The 23,894-nt window shown below is 50.4% G+C and overlaps 2 protein-coding genes across 2 annotated transcripts in view; one reads left to right on the top strand and one right to left on the bottom strand.

Moving 5' to 3' along the window:
* Positions 1–7,789: 7,789 nt before the first annotated feature.
* Atp4b (ATPase, H+/K+ exchanging, beta polypeptide) lies at positions 7,790–13,068 on the bottom strand. The gene is made up of 7 exons (XM_013022794.1): positions 12,957–13,068; positions 11,927–12,055; positions 10,478–10,591; positions 10,162–10,361; positions 9,107–9,163; positions 8,367–8,483; positions 7,790–7,951 (listed from the first exon to the last, which is right to left on the bottom strand). Exons 1-7 carry the CDS (start codon positions 13,066–13,068, stop codon positions 7,790–7,792), a joined length of 891 nt encoding a protein of 296 aa, XP_012878248.1.
* An 8,198-nt stretch (positions 13,069–21,266) lies between these two features.
* Grk1 (G protein-coupled receptor kinase 1) overlaps positions 21,267–23,894 on the top strand; it is a 10,902-nt gene continuing 8,274 nt past the window's right edge. Inside the window, exons 1-2 of the mRNA XM_013022776.1 lie at positions 21,267–21,984; positions 23,137–23,264. Coding sequence (XP_012878230.1) covers positions 21,286–21,984; positions 23,137–23,264 — 827 coding nt within the window. The 5' untranslated portion in view covers positions 21,267–21,285. The remainder of the gene's footprint in view (positions 21,985–23,136; positions 23,265–23,894) is intronic.

The following is a 23,894-nucleotide window of genomic DNA, read 5'->3' as shown; positions in this document are numbered from 1 at the left end:
ATTTAGAGAGTGGTTGTGCCTCACAGTAAAGACCTGAGAAGACCTTCAGTAGGCATCTCAAGCTGACCTTCAGCACGGATGGTCTTCAGTTTCCAAAAATCAAACCCAGAAACAGTAAGTAATAAGTTCAACAAGCCCTAGGAGATGGAAATCACCTTCTGGCCACTACATTAGCATATCTGCATGTCCAGTGTTCAACAGAAAGTTATATTGTATACGGAGAAAGCATGCAGGTATAGAAGGAAAATAAATCAGACACTGTCTCTGCAAAAGATGTCATAGCAGACATCTTGGACAGTACTTGAAAACGTACTCAAAAGATACATGGGGAACTAAGTAAGGAAGAAGAGAAAGTATAAAAACTGGACTGGGAACAAAATGGAAACAGCTAAAGAGACAAAGCCTAAAAGGGAATAAAGTTCTGGGGCTGCAAAGCAAGCATAATTAGAAGATTCACAGGAAGAGTCAGGCAGAATTGTCAAATTTGGAGATGGGACAATGGAAAGTCCTGAGTCTGAGGAATAGACAGATTGAAGAAGACACATGGAAATTCATTCCAGATGGTCAGCAAGTATATCCTGAATGAATCTTGAGAAAGAACTGAATATTCGCCGATTCAGTGGCTAGAAACACCAACTTAAGTGGAGGACATGAATGAAGTGTTTAAAAAGCTTAAGAAATTCCAAGTAAAGTGAACTCAGACCCGCAACAAACTTCTAAAGACAATGTTAAAAGCATCAAGAAATGAAAAATCGTTACATGTAAATGTCCTTGACAACATGATCTAGAAATCTGCCAACCAGAGAGCCATGATGCATCAGGTCAATATATTAAAATTACTAAAAGGAAAATAAAAGCTGTCCTGAAAGACATCTGTGTCTCACTGGCTGTCCTAAGACTTTCTGATCAAAGCTAGGGAATTTTTTAGTAGAGCTGCCTACAGGCAGTGTACAGGGCCATCCAAACAGGGTGAAGGCCACCAAAGGATGAAGCATTTGGAAATCAGATCCCTGGTGGATATGGACATGGGACCATTTTCAGTGTTACCACAACTGGTTTGTAATGTGGCTGTTTTCTATATAATTTTAGAGATACGTATTTACAAGACTAGTTCTTGTGTATACCATGTATTAGAGTTTCAATACCCAGTGGGATATTAAAGTTGAATGTGTGTAGATTCACATTAAAACGTTACAGCTTTAGAATGTGAGATATTACTTTGGTAACTGCAGAGTAATCTCTAGAATATACATAGAAGGAAACAAAATGAACTTAAGCATTCACTACAGAAATTAAGCACAAAAAGATGGTCATTCAGGAAACAATGGATAGAAAAACCAGTAGAGAAAGTACACTGGTAGGAGTTCTTATCAGTAATCACTTTAAATATAAATGGATTGAAATTCTCCAGTTGAGACTAGCTGGTAGGATGGATAAAAACATAGTTACCTTGTATGTTGTCTAGCAGATGATTTAGATGCAAAGATTTTAAGTGAAAGCATGAGAAGCATGACTACTACACCAGCACAGAGCAGTGGTGTCTATGCCAGTACCAGAGAAAGCAGGTTTTAAATGTCGTAAGAAGCAAAGGACTATGCAGGACAATAAGTTCAATACAGGAACTCAAAAGTATATGCAGATCAACTGAAGATCAATTGAAGGGAGAAATGGTTGCAAAAATGATACTTTGGGCTGGGAAGGTGGATCAGTGGTAGAGTGCTTGCCTTGCATGCATGAGGCCCTGGGTTTGATTCCTCAGTACCACATAAACAGAAAAATCGGGAGGTGGCACTGTGGCTCAAGTGGTTGAGCGCTAGCCTTGAGCTGAAGAGCTGAGGAACAGCGCCTAGGCCCAGAGTTCTGGCTCCAGGACTGACAAAAAGATTTTGGGCCCCACTCCACAATGGATAGAACAGGCAGCCAAGGTACATACATCAAGAACAACTAGCCCAGAGAAGTAACCAGAACTCACAAAACATGTATGACTGTAGCCAGTAGTAATAAGCTCTTCCCAAGGGGTCATGAGGTATTTAAAAAGACAAAGAATCTCTTTTGGTTACAGTAAGAGGAAGGTAGAGATCTAGAAACTAGAAGATAGAGAAAATTTGGGGAATTGAAAAATGTTCTCTGATTGGGCTTTGATCTTAAGACCTTGCTGCTTGCTTAGACTGGCATGCTACCATTCAAGCTACACTTCAAGCCCTAATAAACATACCCAATGAATCAAGGAAGAAATCAGTGAAACTACAAAATACTCAGAAATCAGTCAAGTCGAAAACAACAAAGCTTAAGGCTTGTAGCCAAAGCATTGCAAAAAGAAATGTATAAATAGAGATGGGGAAACAGTTCAAATCAATGTTACAAACTCAGGAAGTAGAGAAAAAAATTGTATTAAACTAAAAGGAAGGAAATAAAAATTTAAGCAGAATGGACAACAAATCAAAATCATGATTTGAGAAGTTCAGTAAAATTGATAAATCTTGGGGCTGGGAAGGAGGCTCAGTGGTAGAGTGCTTGCTTGCCTTGCATGCATGAGGCCCTGGGTTCGATTCCTCAGTACCACCTAAGCAGGAAAAGCTGGAAGTGGTGCTGTGGCTCAAGTGGTAGAGTGCTGTCCTTGAGCTGAAGAGCTGAGGGACAGTGTCCAGGCCCAGAGTTCAGGCCCCATGACCTACAGAAAAAAAAAAAAATTGGTAAATCTTTTAGAGGTATAAAAGGGCTAAAATCAGAAATGAAAATGACATTTCTACTGATTGCATTTGTTGTATGTCAATAAATTTTAAAGCTTAGATGAAGAGGATAATTGGTAGAAACAACCCACCAAGGCTTAATCCAAAGATTAGTCTAAACCTAGAACTAGTAAGAGGTAGAGTTTGTCCTAGAAAACCTCCCAGCAGAGAAAAAGTTGACCTAGTGGCGTTCTACCACACTATCAAAGGAACAAGAAGATCATGTCCTAACTCAGTTCTATGCAGCTAGCACAATTGTCATCTTAAAGCCATGCCAAGGCACTAAAGATGTGTGCACATTACACAAAGGCCCTCAAGGCAACCAAGGGATTGGCAGGTCTGCTTCAACACACAGAACATGACAAGTGTGATATAGGGTACATGAACAGGACGAAGGTGAAAATCATCTGAGAATATAAGAATGCATCTTATACAATTCTGCACCTTATGGTGAGCTCAGCTGACGAGGAGGAAACGTGAAGACAAACTCCCTGAACATGTTGCTTGGTGAAATGCTGAACTTTTCATTTTAGATGGGAAGCGATGATGCCCGATGCCCATGGAGATAGTATAATGGACTCTCCTGCCCAGGCTGGCTTCGAAACTTGCTCCTCAGATCTCAGCCTCCTGAGTGATTACAGGTGCGAGCCACTGTCACCCAGCCAATACCATTTTTAAGTAAGACAAAACCTATAAAGTTCTTAGAAGAAAACAGGATGAAGTGCTTATGATTCTGGATTTGTCAATGATTTCTTGGATATAATACCAAAGGCACAGGAAGCAAATGAAAAAATATACTAAGTAGATACTGAAAGTTACAAAGTTTAAGATTAAATGAAAAAAAGTATCTGATAAAAACTAGGTGCTTACTTAGCCTTTAACAATAACCCAATTAAAAAATGGACTAATGATTTAAACAGAGACTTCTCAAGAAGTCAATATTACCAATAGACATGAGAAATGTTCAACATCTCTGGCCATAAAGGAAAAGCAAATCTAAATACCTTGATTCTACCTTACCCCCGTTAGAATGACCATTATCAGGAAAACTAACAGTAACCAATGCTGGCATGCATGTGGCCAAAAGGGAATACTACTGCACTGTTGGAAATGTACACCTGTTCAGCCATTCTGAAAGGTAGTATGGAGGGTCCTCAAAAAACTCAACAACTGCGCTGTGACCCAGCAATCCCACTGCCGGGCATTTATCTGAACACAAGCAAGGACACACTAGAGCTACTACCACAACCAGGTTTATTAGATCATTACTTGCCATAGCCAAGACAGGGAATCAGCCCAGATGCCCTTCTGGATAATGGGTCAAGAAAATGTGGTGTATATTCACAATGAAAGTCTCATCTATCAGAAGAATGACATTGAAGCCAGGTGCAGTGACTCACACTTGTAATCCTAGCTACCCAGGAGGCTGAAAGCTGAGATTGCAGTTCAAAGCCAGCCCAGGCAGGAAAGTCCATGACATTCTTATCTCCAATAAACTACTGAGAAAAAAAAAATGGAAGTGGAGCAGTGGCTCAAGTGTAGAATGCTAGCCTTGAGCACAAAGAGGCTCAAGGACAGCACCCAGGCCCTGAGATCAAGCCCCAGGGCATGGAAAAACAAATGACTATTGGTAAGGAAATGGAAATAAATACTTGGAGAGGATTATTTTAAGTGAAGTAAGCCACACCTAGAGAAACAGGTTGCATGGTTTCCTTCATTAGTGTGAACTAGAATGTGCCTATAAATCTAGATGTAACACTGAGTGGCACCCAAGCAGTTATAAGTAAATAAACTGAATTATAATAGGATATATGGAAAACATAAATAGGATAATTCTTTAGAAAGACTAAAAGCTCAATGAAATGAGTACCAGGAAATGGGTACTTGGTGTGTGTGTGGGGGTGTCAAGAGGAGGAGTTGAAGAATGAATGGGGTAGGCAAATGAGTGGAATGCATTGTACATGCCACAGAACTGAGAAAAACATCTCTACCCGAGATGTTGAAGGAAAAACAGATCAAGATGCATTGTATACATAAATTGCTTTGTTTGATGGCAAAAATACTACATATCCTAAAATTAAGAAAAGGAGGGAAGGAAGGAGTGTGGGGTGCATGACATTGGTCAAGAGGCACTGTATTCATAGCTGCACTGTTGAGTGGCAACGCCTTCGTATAAGTACCTAAAGAAAATGAAAACGTTTTAAAAAAAATGAAAGGAAGAACACTGCATACATGCTCCACAGATGGACCTGGATGCCATCTTCAGTGAAATAACCCAATCAGAAAACACTGGATCATTCCACGCATCAGGTATTTAGAAGAGCCAGACTCGGGAAAGAGAAAATCAGACTTCCTGTAAAGATCATGGTAACAAGAATTTGAAAAGGTGTGCAACATCAACAATCCTTGGGGAAATGTAAGTTAAAGATACATCGCTAGGATGACTACTGACAAACTAGAAAATAGCAAACTTCTGTATTTTGGATCTGGGGTACCCCGCTGGCCCATGGGTGGGGTTTGAACCCCAACTCAGCTGCACTCTGGTGCTGCCATGGAAGCAAATAGTGGCTAGTCTTCAAAAAATTAAAAGCAGGATTACCATGTGATCCAGCAATTTTGCCGCTGGATATAGGTTCAAGTCCTGGAGAGCGTCTCAAAGACCTAGTTGCACATGTATACCCATTGCACCAGTATTCACAATAGCTAAAAAAAAAAAAAAGAAAAAGCAAGCCACCCAAGCATCCCTCGGTACACAAGTGGACCGGTAAGATGTCTACTTGCATATCTCATTCCAGTGTAGTCTTTGCCTTAAAAAGGAAAGGCATTCCACCCATGCTGCCGTACAAACAAACCTTAACATCGTTGTCGTCGTCATCGTCTTAATGAAATAAACCAGTCAGTGAGACAAGCAGCGTACTGGGTGCTTCCGCTCCCAAGGCACCCAGAAAATGGATGAGGTGCCATGGCTGGGGCTGGGGCACAGTCTGGTGGGAACAGTTCCAGTCTGGGAAGATGTCCAGTTCTGGAGGCAAATAGAAGTACTGGCTGCACAGCTGTGCCCACGCATGCACCAGAAGATGGCAAGAGGGCAACCTTGGTACAACCAACCAAGGAAAATAGGAAGAAGAGCAGGTGTATTGCTTGGATGGCTGAGCAAGTCAGTGGATTAGTTTCAGAAAAAGCCAGTGTTGGGCTGAGAAGGTGGCTCAGTGGTAGAGCGCTTGCCTTGCATGCCTGAGGCCCCGAGTTCGATTCCTCAGCACCACATAAGCAAAAAGAAAAAAGCCGGAAGTGGTGCTGTGGCTCAAGTGGTAGAGTGCTAGCCTTGAGCTGAAGAGCTGAGGGACAGTGCCCAGGCCCAGAGTTCGGGTCCCACGACCGGACCCAAAAAGAAAAAGAAAAAGCCAGTGTTTGCCAATGGAAATGGAAAGGACCTTTTTCTGCAACTGGGGACTACAGGTGTACCCTGCAGGCTTGCACTGCATCCTGGGAAGCCTGGGGTCATTAGGCTGGTAGGGTGGAGGGGGGGGGAGCTCGGTCCTGCACTGGGGCCAGCTCACACAGGCTGTTGGCATCTATCAGGAAGAGGCCCGTGGGGGTATGGAGGCAGCCATGGGGAGGCCCAGATGGCTGTTGTATGCTGGGGCAGGTATGCTCACTCATGTGAAAGTGGTTCCCTTGTATCCTCCTCCTCTGGTTTACCAGAAGGAAACTGCAGCTGTTTTGTAAAGGCAATTTTTTTTTTTTAAACATGGAGTGGCTGGGCCCTGACCCTAGATTACCTTCCATCTTGGTAAATCACCTCATGTTCACGGCCCAAGCTGTTGAGTCAAAATCTGAATTTTACCTGAGCTGCTGAGCCGGGATCTGCCAAGATTGGTCTCAGAAGCCTCCCCTGGAGTGCGTCTCTGCCGTCACTCTCCCTCTTTTCACCCTCCATTTCTGTGAGTATGAGGATCTAGTTCTGTGTGCAAGGGGCTCCACTGTGGTAAGGGTTGTGCTGAGGTCTCAGAGGGGATTCAGTGTTTGCAGAGCCTGGCATGTCTGTGTGACCCTATCTGTATGGTGTGTGCTGTGCGGCTTGGCCCAGGGATGGAATAAGAAATGGAGAACAACAGATGACTTCCTTTGTGCAGTTAATCTGGCTGGGTGTGTGTGGTGGGGTCAGATTTTCACATCCCACTCCTGGTGCTAGCAGATCCCGGGCAGCACTGCCAGGCCAAGGATCGGCCTACATCCTGCAGACGGTGCTGAACATACAAACTGTGTCTCAGGGGCACAGTCATCCCAAGAGGGAGAGGGAAGTGGTCAGGTTTAGGTTCTGTCCCAGGGCTATACCTCACCCCTCTCTGGCCTTCCTCCTAGAATCGTCAGTGTTCTTTGGTAAGTTTCCCGTGTTGCACTTAAACTGTAAATAAAAGGGAGTGTTTGGGCTGAGCAGGGTGGCTCATGCCTGTAATCTTAGCTGCTTTGGAGGCAGACTCGAGGATCAAGGTCCAAGGCTGGGCCTGGGCCTGAAACTGAAAAGATAAGAGAGGCAAAAAGTACATCATCCTTCTCAACCCTCTCCCTGCCTCCAGGAAGTATTTGAGCTTTAGTTATTTTTCTCCCAGATCAGGAAAGACATGTTTTTTATGGCATAAGAATAACTTTAATATATATTGCTTTTACAATGTGGGAATCGCATTTTTAGAAGCAGAGATTCCAAATGTGCCTCCTTTGTGCCAGTGCTGTGTTAACACAAGCAACAGTGCATGATGAGATATAGAAAAATAAATTACAGTAAGAAAGTGGCGTCTCCATCGGGGAGGATGACCTGTAGGGCCCGGCTAGTGAGGTGATCACTGCCTTAGGATTAGCATTGCAAGCCCCACATTTTAGCCATAGCTACAAATTCCATTTACGACACAGGAAGGATCTGATCGGAGGCAGCTGGCGCCCGGGGTGGTCGGTGGACAGTGCTTCCTGGGGCTGCTGTGGGGCCGCACAGCGGGCAGTACGAGAGGCGAGACGCCACGAGGCTCTGGCTGGCCCAGTGGCCTGCACATGGGCTCCCAGCCCTACTTCTGGATGGTCAGTTTGAACTCCACTTTCCCTTCATACGGGTCGTGGGGGTTGTCGAAGCTCACGTGGTCTGCGAGGATCTTGCACACAATGATGACTTGTTGGTTCTTGGGGACATTGAGCAGCTTGGCTGCCACCAGAGGGTTGCTGTAATGGGGCTGAGGAGGAATCGGGGAAGGATGTGGCAGGTGAGAGGTTGGTAGACCCCAGCGTGAAGAAAACTGAACAAGGAAAGCACCGGGGTTCTTCTCATCCTGCCTCAGGACCTGCTCCTGCTCCCCCCTGCACTGTCCCCCAGGAGCTGGCCACAGGCCAAGTCCCTGCAGCCGGGGGCCATGGGTGGTGAAAAAGCAGGAGTGAAGCCTGTGGTAAGGAGGAGGGCTTGGGCATGCACAGGGATTCAGTTTGGTGTTTAAGGAATGATTCTGGGTAGTTGTACGAGCATCGTTTGGGAGACATGGGGATCCTTGTCTGCTTGGGACTGGCCCACCGTGCCCTTGATTAATGGTCTCTGCTTCCCTGTGGCTGAATCTGAGGCCCTCAGCCCCAGACAGGGCCCCAGGCAGTCCCTACCTGCGCTTTCTTCCCGTAATAGGGGAAGTAATGGAGACTGAAGGTGCCGTTGGTGGGGTAGTATTCCACTTGTAGGGGCCTGGTGTCCATCTGGGACCTGTGCTCTCTGGGCTCATCCTAGGAGGAGAGATCATGGCTGAGGGCAGCAGATGTGGAGACACATATACACACGTGTGCATGTCTGTGTGTGTGTGTGTGTGTGTGTGTGTGTGTGTGTGTGTGAGGGAGAGAGAGAGAGAGTACTGCTGCACAGGCAAGTACACTGCCCTTCGCACTAGATCGGCTCTTCATAATCAGCTCCTAAAGCCCAGTAGGTCATCTGTCAGAGTGCACCCTTCCCCCGCTGCCCACAATCATCCCATCTTGGAGCTGTGGGTGATGGTGCTGCGGTGGCAGATGCTTGCTGTCTGCATGGGCTGCTAGTGCTCTGTGCCACCACTCAGTTCCGAGTGCAGGGACCTCTGGGGTAACATAAGCACCATTGCTCCATGCAGCTTAAGGTGTCACAGAGTAGAAGAGGGCTGCTTGGGCCAACCTACACATGTGTCCAGCAACAGCTGAACAGAGGACACCTGCAGCCCAGAGAGCACAGAGGCAAGGGGAGCAGCATTGCCATAGCCGTCCACGTGGCCCAGGATGTGCTCTGTGTGTGCCACAGAACATGCGTGGCTTCATGAGTGCCACAGACCACGCGTGTGCCACTCCCCCATCAGGCCCAGCCCACACAAAGCACCACTCACCTGGAAGGCACAGTCCACACGGGGCGCCGTGTCGTTGCTTGGGAGAAACTTGACAATCTGGAAGAGAGGTGGCTGTGTGCTGTCATGTGTCAGCCCAGAGATCAGCCCAGCCCTTCCTGTCCTGAGGAACCCATGGCGTCCCTCACACACCCCGAGGCCCCCTCCCTGGGGTGTTTGAAGGGGCCTGCTGTGTGGTGGCAGAGCTGCCAGCATGACCCTGGTCGGCAGTAGCGTTTGTATCCAGGCTGAGGTTGGAGGGCAGCGCCCAGGCTGCCTGCTGCTCCTGCAGGTCCCATTGGCCACCCTCTGGGGGTCTTTCTCTGCCTTTGGAACGTTCCAGCCCTTCGTCTCCCTGTCCCGACCTGGGCTCTGTGTGCCCGTCTCCCTGCGTGCCTTTCCAGGCCCAGCTGTCTGCTCCTGAGCTCTGCATAAGACCCTCATTGGGTAGACATCTCAGCTGTACAGCCCAGATGTGTCCATGTCCATGGCGCTCTGGCTGGGCAATTCTGGGGACCTAGCTGGCTTTGTGAGACTGTTGGGGGCCACAGCGCGTGGCTCCTCCCAGGCTTTGTAACACAGGAACCCACGGCGCAGCCACAGGACTTGAACTGGTTTTGTCTCTGCGGCAGTGGTCCTGCTGCTCCTCGCCCAGGCCCTTTCTGCAGTGGGTCTTTCTCCTCTGTGCCCCCACATGGTATTATGTCCTTTTTGCTCTTTGCTTACTGTGGCTGTACTTCCACGGCACAAGAGGGAGCATTGAAGCCCTGGTACCTCCCTGTGTGGCAACCCTGAGTCCCCGACAGTGGTGGGGCCTGTCCCCTCCTGTCCCTGCTGCACCATCCAGGCCTTCAGTCTGGTCTTGGCTCCTCCAACAGCCTGTGTAGACTCAATGCACACGACCTCAGCTGTGGAGGGCTGGCCAGGCACTCAGGTCTGAGTGGATCATCCTAGACGGGGTGTGTGCTGGGCCGGGGCTCGCAGGGCAGAGCGCAGGGTCTCTGTGAGTGGGGAGGGGTCTTCTCGCCCCTCCAGGGCCGTCTCCAGAGTGGACTCACCCTGTTCATCTTGATAATGAAGCATGGCTGTCCTTCTTCAAAACCAAAGCTGGGGTCCTCCAGGCCTGAGCAGTTTTGCAACATGTCTGCAGTAAACTTGCAGGAGAACTTGGTGTGGTTCGGGGCCTGGAAGCTGTTCTGGAAGAAGTACCTCTGGGAGGTGCAGTTGATGCTCTCCTGCTGGGATGCTGGTGTGTAACCTGTGGGGGGAGATGCCCAGCGCTGTCTGCCCTGGAAGCCAGGCATCTGGGCTGCCTGGTGGGCAGGGAGGTCTGAGAGGCTTTCAGAAGCAGAGTGGTGGGCCAGGTTGGCCTACCTTCCAGGAAGCTGTGGAGGGCGTGTGTGAGACCGGCCCAGGAGCTGTTGTCAGAGACATTGTAGGAAATCTCCAGACCTCTTTCTCCATAAACGTCAGGCCTCAGCGTCACTCCTGGGGAGAGAATGCTCAATGGATGGCTTCACCCGATGCTCACGCACATCAACCCTATGCCCTGAGGTGTAGGGTCCTAGTGTGGGAGCTGTGCTTAGGAGGAGAGTGGCAAGCTGGGCTCCCTGTGGATAAGGAAGCCCAGGGCAGCACTATGAACAAAGGCCTAGGACCCCAAGGACACGTCCAGGACTCCATCCACCAGCCAGAACACAGCAGAGTGCAGGTCTTTCACAGCATGGTGGGCATGAAGCCTGGGCCTGTCCCTCAGATTCTGGGTGCCCAGGCCCGGTGGCAGTGGCATACACTGTGTAGAGGACCCTGGGGAGGGTGGCAGATGGGCGCTGACCTCCGCCATGGCTCCGTCACTACCCCAGGTGAGGACCCCATGGCTCTGCAACAGGCTCTGTAGTGAAATGGGATCTGAGCAGTGAAAACCTTCACTGCATGCATGCACATGCGTGTGCACACACACATCTTCACATCTATAGAAACACCCCTAAACTCCAAGTGTGGGAGAGCAGGAAGCCAAGGCGAAGCCACCACCGTGCGGGTGCAGGGAGTGCCGTCTTGTGTCTGTCAGTGCTGCCACTATGCAGGTGTGGCCAGTGCTGTCCAGGTACAGCCAGTGCCGTCCCATGTCTGTCAGCGCTGCCGCCCTGCAGATGTGGCCAATGTCATCCTGTGTCTGCCAGCACAGATCTGGCCATTCTCCAGGCAGCTGTGAGGCCTTCACGGTCCCCCACATCAACCGCCATGCTGGCCACAGTACCACCTAGAATTTTGCCATGTGTCACTGAGCCCGTCTTGTCTCAGCTTGTCCTGTCCTGCTGGGTAGCTGGTTCACGGATGTTCAAGCCAGAGTTGTGGTGTTCGGGGCATTAGCAGGAGAGTAACCGCTGTGCTCAGGGAAAGGCTGTGGTGCATGTTCCTGGTCTCAAGGCAGCCCCAGGACCTCCGTATGTCCTCTCCGGTCCTTCCTCCCGGCCTCCCAGGCCTGAAGCTGCCACCGAGCTCTGTGCCGCCTCCCAGAAATGTCCCTGTGCCTGCGTCAGACTGCAGAGACTCATGCATCGGATACAAGCCTGTTTCAGTCACTAAAGGCAAAATCAGACTTTATGGATGAGGTCATCTTCCTCGTGGGAAGAGTCTGTGTATGTGCAGATGTGGCCAGAGTGCCAGGATACCCCAAGTCCAAGCCCCAGTACCAGCGTGTGAGCACACGTGCACACATGTGTGCACACACGTGTGATGAGAGGTGTCCATGTGGCTCTCTGACCCGGGTCTGCCAGGGGGGGGGGCTTGTGCTGTCCCTACCCCCGCCCTCCCGATGCTTACCGGGCGACTTTAACTGGTCCTGATAGTCCGGCGTATAGGGGTCTATGGTCTGCATTAGCGAATAAATGCATAGGGCGAACAGCCCAGTCATCACCACGTAGAAGGCCAGGTAGTAGAGGCTGATCCACACTGTGAGGACACTCTTGGTGAGATGCAGCTGCCGGTGCACACGGCACAGACCTCAGTGCACTGCGGTGTGCGCTGCTGCCAGCCCCTCTGCTCATGTCAGCATGTTCTCACCCCTATGGAAGCCCTTCTCCTGTGTGCCCTCTCCTGGGGCTACTGCCCCTGTCCTGGCCTGCTCTAGGTACTGTGCACAAATCCACAGCAGCAGAGCTGTGGGGGTGGCACCAGGGACATTCTTTTTGTTGGCACCTTAGAAGGTACTGTGGATGTGTGACCACACCGCTCACTGCACCCGGCACTATACTTCACTTCTCACTGCATGGCGGCAGTGTGTGAGGTGTGCCCTGAGTGTACAAGGTGTGTCCTGAGTGTGCTAGAGCAGCCTCACTATCAGCCAATGCATTAACGCCACCACCACCACCGGTGGCCCGGGCCACCCAGGTGTTCCCTTTGTTCTTCCCTGCAAAGAAGAGCCCAGGTGACCGGGAGCAGCCCTGAGGACAGAAAATGGCATGGCCAGCTGTGCCAGCTGTGCCTCACATTTAAAGGGAGAGCTGCCTGGAGGATAGGGGCCCCCAGAGCCCCAGGATTGAGACTTCATAGCCAGTCTCATAATGGAGCATCATTCCACTTGACTCACTAAACCCACATTCCCCCAATCATCTGACTAAGTTTAAGAACATTTTGTTTGGGAAACATCACTTTAAAATGCTCTTCCCAAGCATACAAGTGAACATCTGGGGCCAGATCTCAGTGGTCCCTGCCCTCGGGCATTCCGAAGCTTGGGTGCAGAGGCCTTCTGAGGACCCTGGCTTCCCGCGGAGGGCTGAGGCCCAGCCATTCAGCTCCTCTACACCTCCTGGCAGAGTCCCTCCCCATTCTCCACCCCGAGGCCCACACATACACCACCGGGCAGGCGTTCGGCCCAGCATCTGGCCGGTGTCTGGGTTCCAGCAGTAGTGCTGGAATTCAGCCATCCGCTGGCTGCATGACTTCTTCTCCTGCAGAGCCGCCATGCTGGGGTCTGAAGTCTCCTCTCAGCTCCTCTCCAAGCCTCCTCTGGGTTTATAGTCCCCTCTGTGGGATGTCAAGGGCGTGGAGCGTGGTTATCAGCCCTCAGCTATCACTCTCCAAACACAATCTACAGTAGCCACGGCTCCAGGTTCTCCTGCTATCTGCCCTCCACCTGTCCCAGGCCAGCCAGGATGCCCTTGGCTGGTGACTGGATTAGCCCTGATAGTTACTGGGGAAAAGTCCCTCCCACCCCACCAGGGCCCTCACTTCCTTTACCAGCGAGACACCAAGCAGCACAGGCCCCAAGTCAGGTGTCTCAGGCCTGGGCTGGCACCAGCTGGCTGTGCATGGGCTGTGACCTTGGCTGTGACCTTGACCTGCAATGATGTCTCCTCCTTCTTAGGATGGCTGCAGACAGACAGCGCCTGAGGGGTCTGGAGGTCTCTCCTCCTCAGGATGGCTATAGATAGACAGCGCCTGATAGGTCTGAGGTCTTTTCTCTTCAGGATGACTGCAGATAGATAGCACCTGATTGGTCTGGGGGTCTCTCCTCCTCCTTAGGATGGCTGTAGACAGACAGCACCTGATGGGTCTGGAGTCTCTCCTCCTCAGGATGGCCACAGATAGACAGTGCCTGTGGCAGTCTGTTGCAGCCCAGAGCACCCTTGCCTCTCTCTCTGATAGCAGGCAAGGCAGTCACAGTGGAACCAGGCTGAGGCTGAAGGGGCTAAGTCAGGCGGGAGTGCTACCTTCCAGCTTTGCCATGGGGTAACGTCCTCCCACCCTCCCTGGGGTGGGCTTGGGTCTAGTTTAAGAGGCTTTTCATCTGTGGAGGAGTCCTCAGCTACTGGACTCAGAGGGGCCTCTTGGTATGGTGTGCCAAGTCCCCATATCTTGCTGCTACAGCTCTGAGGCCAGGGCCCCTAGAACCCGAGCATTCATCTTGGTGGGATGTGCTGACAGCTGGGGGCCGAGGCAAGTGTCTGCTGAGGGTGAGTCCAGTGGTCTCTCTGCTCCAGGGCCTGTGCATAAAACACAATGGAAACAGGTTCCATGCAGTGGCACCTTGCTGGCCTCTGCAGGGAGGGAGAGAGGGGGCCAGGCACAGGGAATGTGCTAACCTCCTTTTTGAAGCCCAGTTGAGATAGTGGGTCTGTACATCTAGTCTGCAAACAGACCCACATCTAGAGTCTATGCAGGACCACATCTAGAGTTTAGGCAGAACCACATCTAGAGTCTATACAGAACCACATCTAGAGTCTGCAAACAGAACCACATCTAAGTCTGCAAACAGAACCACATCTAAGTCTGCAAACAGAACCACATCTAGAATATAGGCAGAACCACATCTAGAATCTACGCAGAACTACATTGAGTTTGCAAACAGAACCACATCTAGAATCTGCAAACAGATCCACATCTAAAGTCTACAAACAGAACCATATCTAGAATCTATGCAGAACTACATCAAGAGTCTACACAGAACTACATCTAGAGTCTGCAAAGAGAACCACATCTAGAGTCTTCAAAGAGAACCATACCTAGAGTCTACATAGAATCACATTTAGAGTCTGCAAACAGAACCATATATAGTGTCTGCAAAGAGAACCACACATAGAGTCTACACAGAACCACATCTAGAGTCTACACAGAACCACATCTAGAGTCTACACAGAACCACATCTAGAGTTTACACAGAACCACCTCTGGAGTCTGCAAACAGAACCACATCTAGAGTCTGCAAACAGAACCACATCTAGAGTCTACACAAAACCACATCTATAGTCTATGCAGAACCACATCTAGAGTCTACACATTACCACATCTAGCGTCTACGCAGAACCAATCTAGAGTCTGCAAACAGAACCACATCTAGAGTCTGCAAACAGAACCACATCTACAGTCTACCCAGAACCACATCTAGAGTCCACGCAGAACCACATCTAGAGTCTGCACAGAACCACATCTAGAGTCTGCACAGAACCACATCTAGAGTCTATGCAGAACCACATCTAGAGTCTACAAACAGAACCACTTCTAGTGTCTATGCAGAACCACACCTAGAGTCTTCAAACAGAACCACCTCTATAGTCTACACATAACCACATCTAGAGTCTTCACAGAAACACATCTACAATCTACCCAGAACCACATCTAGACTCTATGCAGAACCACATCTAGAGGCTACACATTACAACATCTAGAGTTTAGGCAGAACCACATCTAGAGTTTACACAGAACCATATCTAGAGTCTGCAAAGAGAACCACAGCTAGAGTCTACACAGAACCACATCTCGAGTCTATACAGAACCACATCTACAGTCTAAGTAGAACCACATTTAGAGTCTACGCAGAACTACATCTAGAGTGTATACTGAACCACATCTAGAGTCTGCTAATAGAACCACATCTAGAGTCTTCAAACAGAACCACATCTACAGTCTGCTAACAGAACCATATCTAGAGTTTGCAAACAGAACCACATCTAGAGTCTACACAGAACCACATCTACAGTCTATGCAGAACCACATCTAGAGTCTGCTAACAGAACCACATCTAGAGTCTATGCAGAACCACATCTAGAGTCTGCAAGCAATACCACATCTATATTCTACACAGAAGCACATCTAGGGTCTACACGGAACCACATCTACAGTCTACTCAGAACCACATCTACAGTCTACTAAGAACCACATCTAGAGTCTCGCAGAACGTCTAGCATCTATGAAGAACCACATCTAGAGTCTACACAGAACCACATCTAGAGTTTACGCAGAACCACATCTAGAATCTATGCAGAACCACATCTAGAGTCTACGCAGAACCAGAGCTACAGTCTACACAGAACCACGTCTAGAGTCTACACAGAACCACATGTAGAGTCTGGAAACAGAACTACACCTGGAATCTACATAGAACCACATCTAGAGTCTACACAGAACCACATCTAGAGTCTACTCAGAACCACATCTAGAATTTCACTTGCTGTGATATCCAGGTTTTGTCTCTCAGGAACCTACAGGAAGCCACACTGAGTTTTGGGGGAAAGCACAACGAAACCCTCTGTTTGTACATTTGTTTGGCTGGTATAGGGCTTGAACTCACGCACCTCACACCAAGCTCACTTGTTCATGCTTGGTACTCTGTCATTTGAGTCATACCAGCCTGTTTTTTTGCTAATTTTGGAGAGGAAGTCTTGTAGACTTTTCTACCGAGATGGCTTCAAACAGCAATCATCCAGGTCTTGGCCTCTTGAGTTATTAGAATTATTGATGATTGGCTTTATCACTGCCTCCCCCTGTCCATTTTAGTATAATTTAGAACCTGTGTGCAAGTAAGCATCTCTGAATTTCAACGAGATGGAACCTAGTTGGCCTGGACACTTGTGATGTTGCAGTAGACTCTTCCTACCTGTGACCTTTAGCATACCCCATGGCTTTGGAGTGTGGAGGATGAGCAGGATGTGGTGCTGTGCTGAGTCTCTTTGCTCATAGCCAGCTGGCCTGGGCCTGGTGTACAGAGATCAGAAGACAGCTGTGTGTCTCAACCATTGTCTCCATGATCATGGAGATGCTCTTAAAATGAATGAAGGGTGAATTATCTCTGAGCTTCTTTGAGTTCTGTCTTTCCAACTGTCTCTGAGTGTCGGAAGCAGAGATGTGGGCTGGGCAGCTTCCACGCTGTCACTACGGCCTGGATGCAGCCTGTGGGCAGAGGGGCTGAGACCTTGGTAGAGGCTGTGTCTCCACAGCCTGCTGCCAGGACATGGCCCATAGAATGCCCACTACGAGCACCCCACACTGACACCCTGCTGGCAGCTGCAAGGGCTCCCTTCTGCTCCTCACCTAGGTGGCATCAGCCTGGGCCTTGTGCATGGTCAGGACTTTTACCACGGCCAGGTGAGAAGGCCGCCTACCCAGAAGGGTCTATGGAAACCAACTGGAGCCCAGGACTCTCACCACCGGTGGGATTGGGACCTGCCTGGGCTCCCCAGTGAAGACTGAAACCTCATCTCAGTACCTGACAGTGAAGCCCTTCTGGTGCCCAAGGAGAGGTGGAGAAAAACACACACATTGCTTATTTCATAAGTAATATGACAACATCTCTGCTTCTGATAATGATTAGTCATCATGCAAAGAATCAGAGAGATTTCAAGATGAATTGAGTCCATCAATAGATGCCAACATCAAAATGACAGATACGTTAGATTCTCTCGCCAAGGTTTTAAGGCAACAATGATTAAACTGCTTTCATAAGCAATTGGAAATATGCATAATATGAGCAGAAAAAAACCCCAGAAAACCTTGGCAAAGAAATGGAAAGCTTAAGGAAAAACATAGAAGCTATGAAAAATGAATTTTGATTTGAAAGATTTTTGATAATTAAAAGAAATAGCTTAAAGGGGGTATTAGTAGCTGATTGGAGGGGACTGAGGAAGAATAACTCCCATGGATTATAAAAAAGAAAAAGAAAATTCTCCAGAGATAAATCCACAGAGCCAGCAGAGAATCCACAGAGCTCTGTAAGAGAAGATCCACTGGTTATCTCACCAGAATCCTGCAGAGATCAAACAGACAAGAGGGCTAAAAGAGTGCTCAAAAACACTCAAAAAAAGTCAAATCCTATAGATTCAATAAATTGAAACAGAAACCCCTACAGTCCTTAATAACATCCTCTATCATCAGACTTCTGAGAACTGTAGACAAAAACCAAAGTATTTGAATGATGTTTCTCATTAGACACCACAGAGAGGGAAAGAAATTTTACAATAATTTTAGAGTAGAAAGAAAGAAACCTGTCAAGACAGACTCCTGCATGGAGGCACAATCCTCAGGAATGAAGAGCCCAAGCACTCTCAGGATGAATTATCACCAGCAGATTTGCTTTCCTAGCATGACTGAGGGAGGTTCTCGAAACAGAAAGAAAGACAAGGCATGGGAAGACAGAAGCAGTAGTAAGAAAAACTTCAGAATGTCATTCTCTTGTTGAGTCTTTTAGTAATTTGAAAGTTACCAATGTCATTTTTATGCATATATTATTTTTTATAGATGAACACACAGCCAGCTCCCAGGGCCGAAGCCCTGACAGTATGGTCGGATGGTGGCTCTGCGTTGACCTGGGGTCTTGTACTGTGGTTGGGGAGTTGATGCCATCCAGGGACTCTTGAAAACATTTGTGAATCCACCATTGTCATGAGATAAAAGCTTAAAGGATTCCCAGGAATGAAAGCGGAGCTCAAGGGGTAAAATGGTTCCCTTAGTACTGGGCGGGGGGATGGGAGGGAGAGGTAGGAGGGAGAAAGGAGAGAGGGAGCAAGGTGTATTTGGGAAATACTATGTACTGTGCCACTCCTCTGTGTGTGTGTATGTATGTGTGTGTGTGTGTGTGTGTGTGTGTATGTGTGTGTGTGTGTGCTCACCAGTGCTGGGTCTTGAAATCAGCACCTCCTAACTCTCACTTGGCTTTTTTCACTCAGGCTGATGTTCTACCACTTGAACCACAGCTCTACTTCTAGCTTTTTGTTTTTGTTTTTGTTTTTTTTTGGGGGGGGTCCGGTCGTGGGGCCTGAACTCTGGGCCTGGGTGCTGTCCCTCAGCTCTTCAGCTCAAGGCTAGCACTCTACCACGTAGGCCACAGCGCCACTTCCAGCTTTTTTCTTTTTGCTTATGTGGTGCTGAGGAATCGAACCCAGGGCTTCAAGCATGCAAGGCAAACACTCTACCACTGAGCCACCTACCCAGCCCCTACTCCCAGCTTTTTGAAGGTTAGTTGGAGAAAAGAGTCTTATGAACTTCCCCGCCCAGGATGGCTCTGAACTGCAATCTTTAGGCCTCAGCCTCCCGAGTAGCTGGGATTACAGGTGTGAGCTCCAGGCATCCAGCTCCAGGCCACTCTTAGGATCCAAGGAGGCAATGTCTCCACCTTCAGTAATTGAGCACTTCTCAATGTAGCTGTGCCTAGAGTGGCTCTGAACCAGGCTCGGCCTCCTGTCACCCTCGCCCCCCTGTGGCTTTTACATCCCTGGGCCCTATCAGCCATCCAGCCCCACTGATGGTGACCAGGGGTGCACTGAGAAATGTTGCAGAGAGGGCCTTGGTCCCCCGAGGCCCGGGAACCTGCCTCTCCAGTGCCAGCCAGAGGAGGAGTTACTGTGGCTGGCTCAAGGTCACAGCGTGCTAAGCACAGGGTGGGGATTAGTGCAGGTCTCCTGGGGACAATGGAATCTTGTTCACCTCAAATATTTATCCTCCAGTTGACCTGCTGCCAGCCCAGCTGGGAGGCTGTGGCAAGTCCTTTTTTCTGCACTGTGGTGGCAGCGGCAGAGGACCGGCCCCTATCCGTGCAGGGTCACAGCCAAGGGAGGTGCAGTCCTCTGCCCCTCCTGGCTCAGGCGTCCTTCTTCCCCATACCCCCTCCCTCCTGCCCCACAGCAACAGGGCAGACCCAAGCCATTTCTGCCTGCCTGCCTGCTGTGTGCTGGAACAAGACCAGTATGGCGCACCCGATAGAGCTGGCACTCCTACCGACTCCACCCAGCTGAGCCAAGATGGCTTTCCTCTGTCATGAGTTTGCCTCAGAGGTGCTCCAGGTGTGCCCATCTACGTCTCAAGCGGGAGCCAGGTGTTCTCCCCTGAACTTGAGGTGTACCCCAGGTGTGTCTCTGTGATGTCCTGAGGGTATCTGGGCCCACCCAGTGTCAGCCCTGTCCTGTCTCAGGTGTGTCTGGACCGGCCCAGGTGTCTGCCCTGTCCCGTTGCATCCCCGTGTGCCATGCTCTGGGTGGGCTTCTGCCTGAGGATGCTCTGTGGATCTCTTGCTCCAGGCCTGATTCTGTTTTGAGAAGAAAAATGGATTGGACCCACACCTTGTGGTCTGGGGATACCAGGGAGTTGTTGGTTATATGGGTTCTCCTCTCTAAAGTTCTCTTTCCAAGAGGTTTGCTTCTCAGCTGCTCTTTTTTTTTAAGTATACATTTTTATTGTAAAGATACTGTACAGAGGTGTTACAGTTACATGAGCAAGGTAATGAGTCCATTTCCTATGGAGCATTGTTACCTCCTCCTTTGTTTGTTTTCCCCTACCATCTCTTCCCTCCCCACATCCCCAACTCCTCCCCCCACCCCCCGCAAGTTGTAAAGTTCATTTTCAACATAGTGTCTTGTACATCTCATTGTTATAATGGATCAACCTGTATCCTTATTTCAGCATTTTGTTGTTTTCCTTCTCCTTCCCAAATTAGAAAAGCATATATACAAGATGCAGGGCACCAGAAGCAAATACAGTGAAAACAGGGGTTATATTGTGTGGGAAGAACATACAAAAGAAAGAAAAAAAATCACACAGTACATTTAAATACATTAAAAACAACAGCAAGAAAGATAAAACCTCTTGTGTCCCTATCTTGGGGTTCATTTTGCTTAACATCATCTTATATGGTCATATGTACATAGTTTTTGACCTTTTCCAGGCCCAAAGAAACATAGATCCCATGGTTTCTCTTATTTGCAATAATCAGCTGCCTTTTTTGTTGTTGTTGTTGGTCGTGGGGTCTGAGCTCTGGCTTGGGCACTGTCACTCAGCTCTTCAGCTCAAGGCTAGAGCTCTACCACTTGAGCCATAGCGCCACTTCTGGCTTTTTCTGCTTATGTGGTGCTGAGGAATCGAACCCAGGGCCTCATGCATACAAGGCAAGCACTCTACCACTGAGCCACTTTCCCAGCCCCAGCTACTCTTTTCTTAAATGTAGAAATGAAATACAGTAGGGAAAAGCGGTCAGCCATCTTTACTAGCAAGGTTTCTCCAGTCCCAAACCCCATGAGAAAATGGACAGGGTCTCTGGCCTGGGCCTTGCCCTTCCTGCGGGAGCGCAGAGGCGGGGGGGGGGGGGGGGGGAAGGAGGAAAGGGGGAGGCTACACCAAGTGCCCAGTGCCCAGTGTGGCGTCTAATCTGATTTGGAGCAGCTTAAGGGATTGTCTTTTTCTGGCACCTGTTGGTCACCCCGCAGCGTCCGTGACCTGGGGTGGGATTTAACTGGATGTGGCACCAGCCCCAGCTCTCTGAGGCTCCCCAGTGGGTCACTGGCACCCAGGACTCGGCGGGGACGCCTCCCTCACCTCAAAAGGGCAGGAACAGGCCACGGGCCAAGGGCATTGGGTCAGGCCTGCTCTGGCCACAGCCGATGGCTTAGTGACCGAAGGGGACAAGAGGGTGCAGCAGGATGGATTTCGGGTCCTTGGAGACGGTGGTGGCCAACTCTGCCTTTATTGCTGCCCGGGGGAGTTTCGACGGGAGCAGCACCCCATCTTCCCGGGACAAGAAGTACCTGGCCAAGCTCCGGCTGCCCCCACTGTCCAAGTGCGAGGGTCTCCGTGAGAGCCTGAGCCTGGAATTTGAGAGCCTGTGCTCAGAGCAGCCCATCGGCAAGCGGCTCTTCCAGCAGTTCTTAAAGGCAGAGGAGAAGCACGTGCCGGCCCTGGAGCTCTGGAAGGACATCGAGGACTACGACACCGCTGATGATGACCTGCGGCCGCAGAAGGCGCAGGCCATCCTGGCTGACTACCTGGACCCCCAGGCCACGCTCTTCTGCAGCTTCCTGGACGAGGGCACTGTGGCGCAGGCAAAGGAGGCCCCAGCTGGGAGCCAGGACGGGCGCTTCCAGCCCCTGCTGCAGGCCGCACTGGCGCACCTGAGCCAGGCCCCGTTCCAGGAATACCTGGACAGCCTCTACTTCCTGAGATTCCTGCAGTGGAAGTGGCTGGAGGCGCAGCCCATTGGCGAGGACTGGTTCTTGGACTTCAGGATCCTGGGAAAAGGAGGTTTCGGGGAGGTGTCAGCCTGTCAGATGAAGGCAACCGGCAAGATGTATGCTTGCAAGAAGCTGAACAAGAAGCGGCTGAAGAAGAGGAAAGGCTATCAGGTAGGTGGCTCGGTGGTGTGGCAAGTGGACTCAAGCCAGGAGGCTGGCAGGATGCAAGGTGCCCACCAAGGCTCTGCCCCTGCTCTGCCCCTGGCTCTGCGTGCCCGCTGCCGTTTGCCCTTCCAGGCTGGTGCAGCTCCTGGCAGAGTCCTAGCCCATCTGTTCCATGCTTTGCTCGGGCTCTTGAGTCTGCACTCAGCTGTCTGGAAGCCTCTCCCACAGCTTGGCTCACACCGCGATCAGACTCAGGAGGAAGCGAGGCACAACTGTAGAAGGCACCGTGCATCAAGACAGGCACAGGGAGTATCTCTTGAACACCAGGCAGGAAGGAACGGTGCACGCGGGCTGCCCACATTCACCAGCTCCCTTCTGCTGGTAGAGGGGTGCAGCCATGGCAGAGAAACAACAACCACTTGGTGCCTGGGGCCCGAGCGATGCTGGTGCTGAGGGCAGATGAGGGTAGCTTTTAGGGCCGGGCAGCACAGCCCCATGCAGCCCCCTGCTCTCCTCCCCCTGCCAGCCTTCAATGAAAGACCAGGCCCCAGGCCCCAGTGACAGTGGCTGAGCAGAGGTGCCAGGCAGACCCAGGTGTCCGTGCTGAGGGTGGCAGGGCGCCCACACCTGGTGATGGCCCACATCAGCTTCGTTGAGGCCTAAAACCCAAGTGTTCATGCAACTCGTGCAATATCCTTACAAAAGTGCCTCAACAGAGTGCAGCGGAGGGAGGTCAGCCTGGCATGCAGGCCAAGCTCTGCAAGGCGTGGGCATCGGGGGCGGGGGCAGCACGGAGGCAGAGCCACAGCGTGCGGTGGGGGGGGGGAGGAGGCTGGACACAGTGTGGGGACTGGAAGGCAGATCAGGGAGCAGGGGGACAGCTGGTCGTGGCCTCCCTGCCGGAGCTGACCCAGCAGGTCCCAAGCCCCCGCTCCAGGTGACTTTGCCTGTCTAGTTTCCTCTGTGAGTGGGCACACGAAACATGCTTTGAAGGTTCTTCAACTGCTTTTGAAGGCTGGGTTGAAATGTGCTGCAAGCGTGTCCTGTCTTCACGCATAGGCTGCAGGCCCCTCTCCATGATGCTCACACCTCCCCTTCCAGCATTTTCACACATAGGCTGCAGGCCTCTCTCCATGATGCTCACCCCTCTTCTTCCAGGGTGCCATGGTGGAGAAGAGGATCCTGGCCAAGGTACATAGCAGGTTCATTGTCTCTCTGGCCTACGCATTCGAGACCAAGATGGACCTCTGCCTGGTGATGACCATCATGAATGGAGGCGACATAAGGTGGGGGTCCTTCCGACCCAGCAGCCATTTGCTATGGGGGTCACACGCATCGTGGGTGGGTGGGGCAGGGTGCAGCCGAGGGCGAGGGTCCTGCGTGGAGAGGGACTGAAGTCGAATGCCACCAGTGCCCACTCCGCAGGGACCCAGGACCAGGGCTGGCCATCTGGGCCATTTCTATCATCACTCCCTGAGTGAGATTTCAGATGGGCCAGGGAAGCAGCTTGTGAGTCCACCTCCTGCTTCCAGCTCCTGCCCATGTCCATCCTCCATTCAGGGGTCACTTACATGTCTTCATTGTGGGACTTTTCTTCTCTGCGAAGTCTGAGTGCCAAGTGAGATTCTAGACTGAGCTGGGTGGGGGGTGGCGGTGGAGGGGGAGAGCTAAAGGAGAAGTTACTGCTGCTGCTGGCTCTGATGGCTCATGCCCGTCATCTGAGACTGACGTCTGGGAGTCGTGATTCAAAGCCAGCCTGGCAGAAAAGCCCACAAGACTTCTATCTCCAACTAAGAACCAAAAAAGCCAGACGTGGAGCCGTGGTTCAAGTGGTAGAGCACTTGAGCAAAAAAGCTCAGGGACAGTGCCCAGTCCCCGAGTTCAAGCCTCAGGACTGGCACACACACACACACACA

The sequence above is a fragment of the Dipodomys ordii genome, unplaced genomic scaffold, assembly GCF_000151885.1.
Source record: "Dipodomys ordii isolate 6190 unplaced genomic scaffold, Dord_2.0 Scaffold64, whole genome shotgun sequence".
Taxonomy (NCBI): Eukaryota; Metazoa; Chordata; class Mammalia; order Rodentia; family Heteromyidae; genus Dipodomys; species Dipodomys ordii.
The sequence above is the reverse complement of the archived record's forward strand: the minus strand, read 5'-3'. Positions and strand labels throughout refer to the sequence as shown.

Coding starts and splice junctions, on each gene's coding strand:
- Atp4b (XM_013022794.1), bottom strand. CDS start 13,068: ATGGCGGCTCTGCAGGAGAAGAAGTCATGCAGCCAGCGGATGGCTGAA. Junction 12,056..12,956: donor CCGAACGCCTGCCCGGTGGT/GTATGTGTGGGC, acceptor GTGTCCTCACAG/TGTGGATCAGCCTCTACTAC. Junction 10,362..10,477: donor CCTCCACAGCTTCCTGGAAG/GTAGGCCAACCT, acceptor CTCCCCCCACAG/GTTACACACCAGCATCCCAG.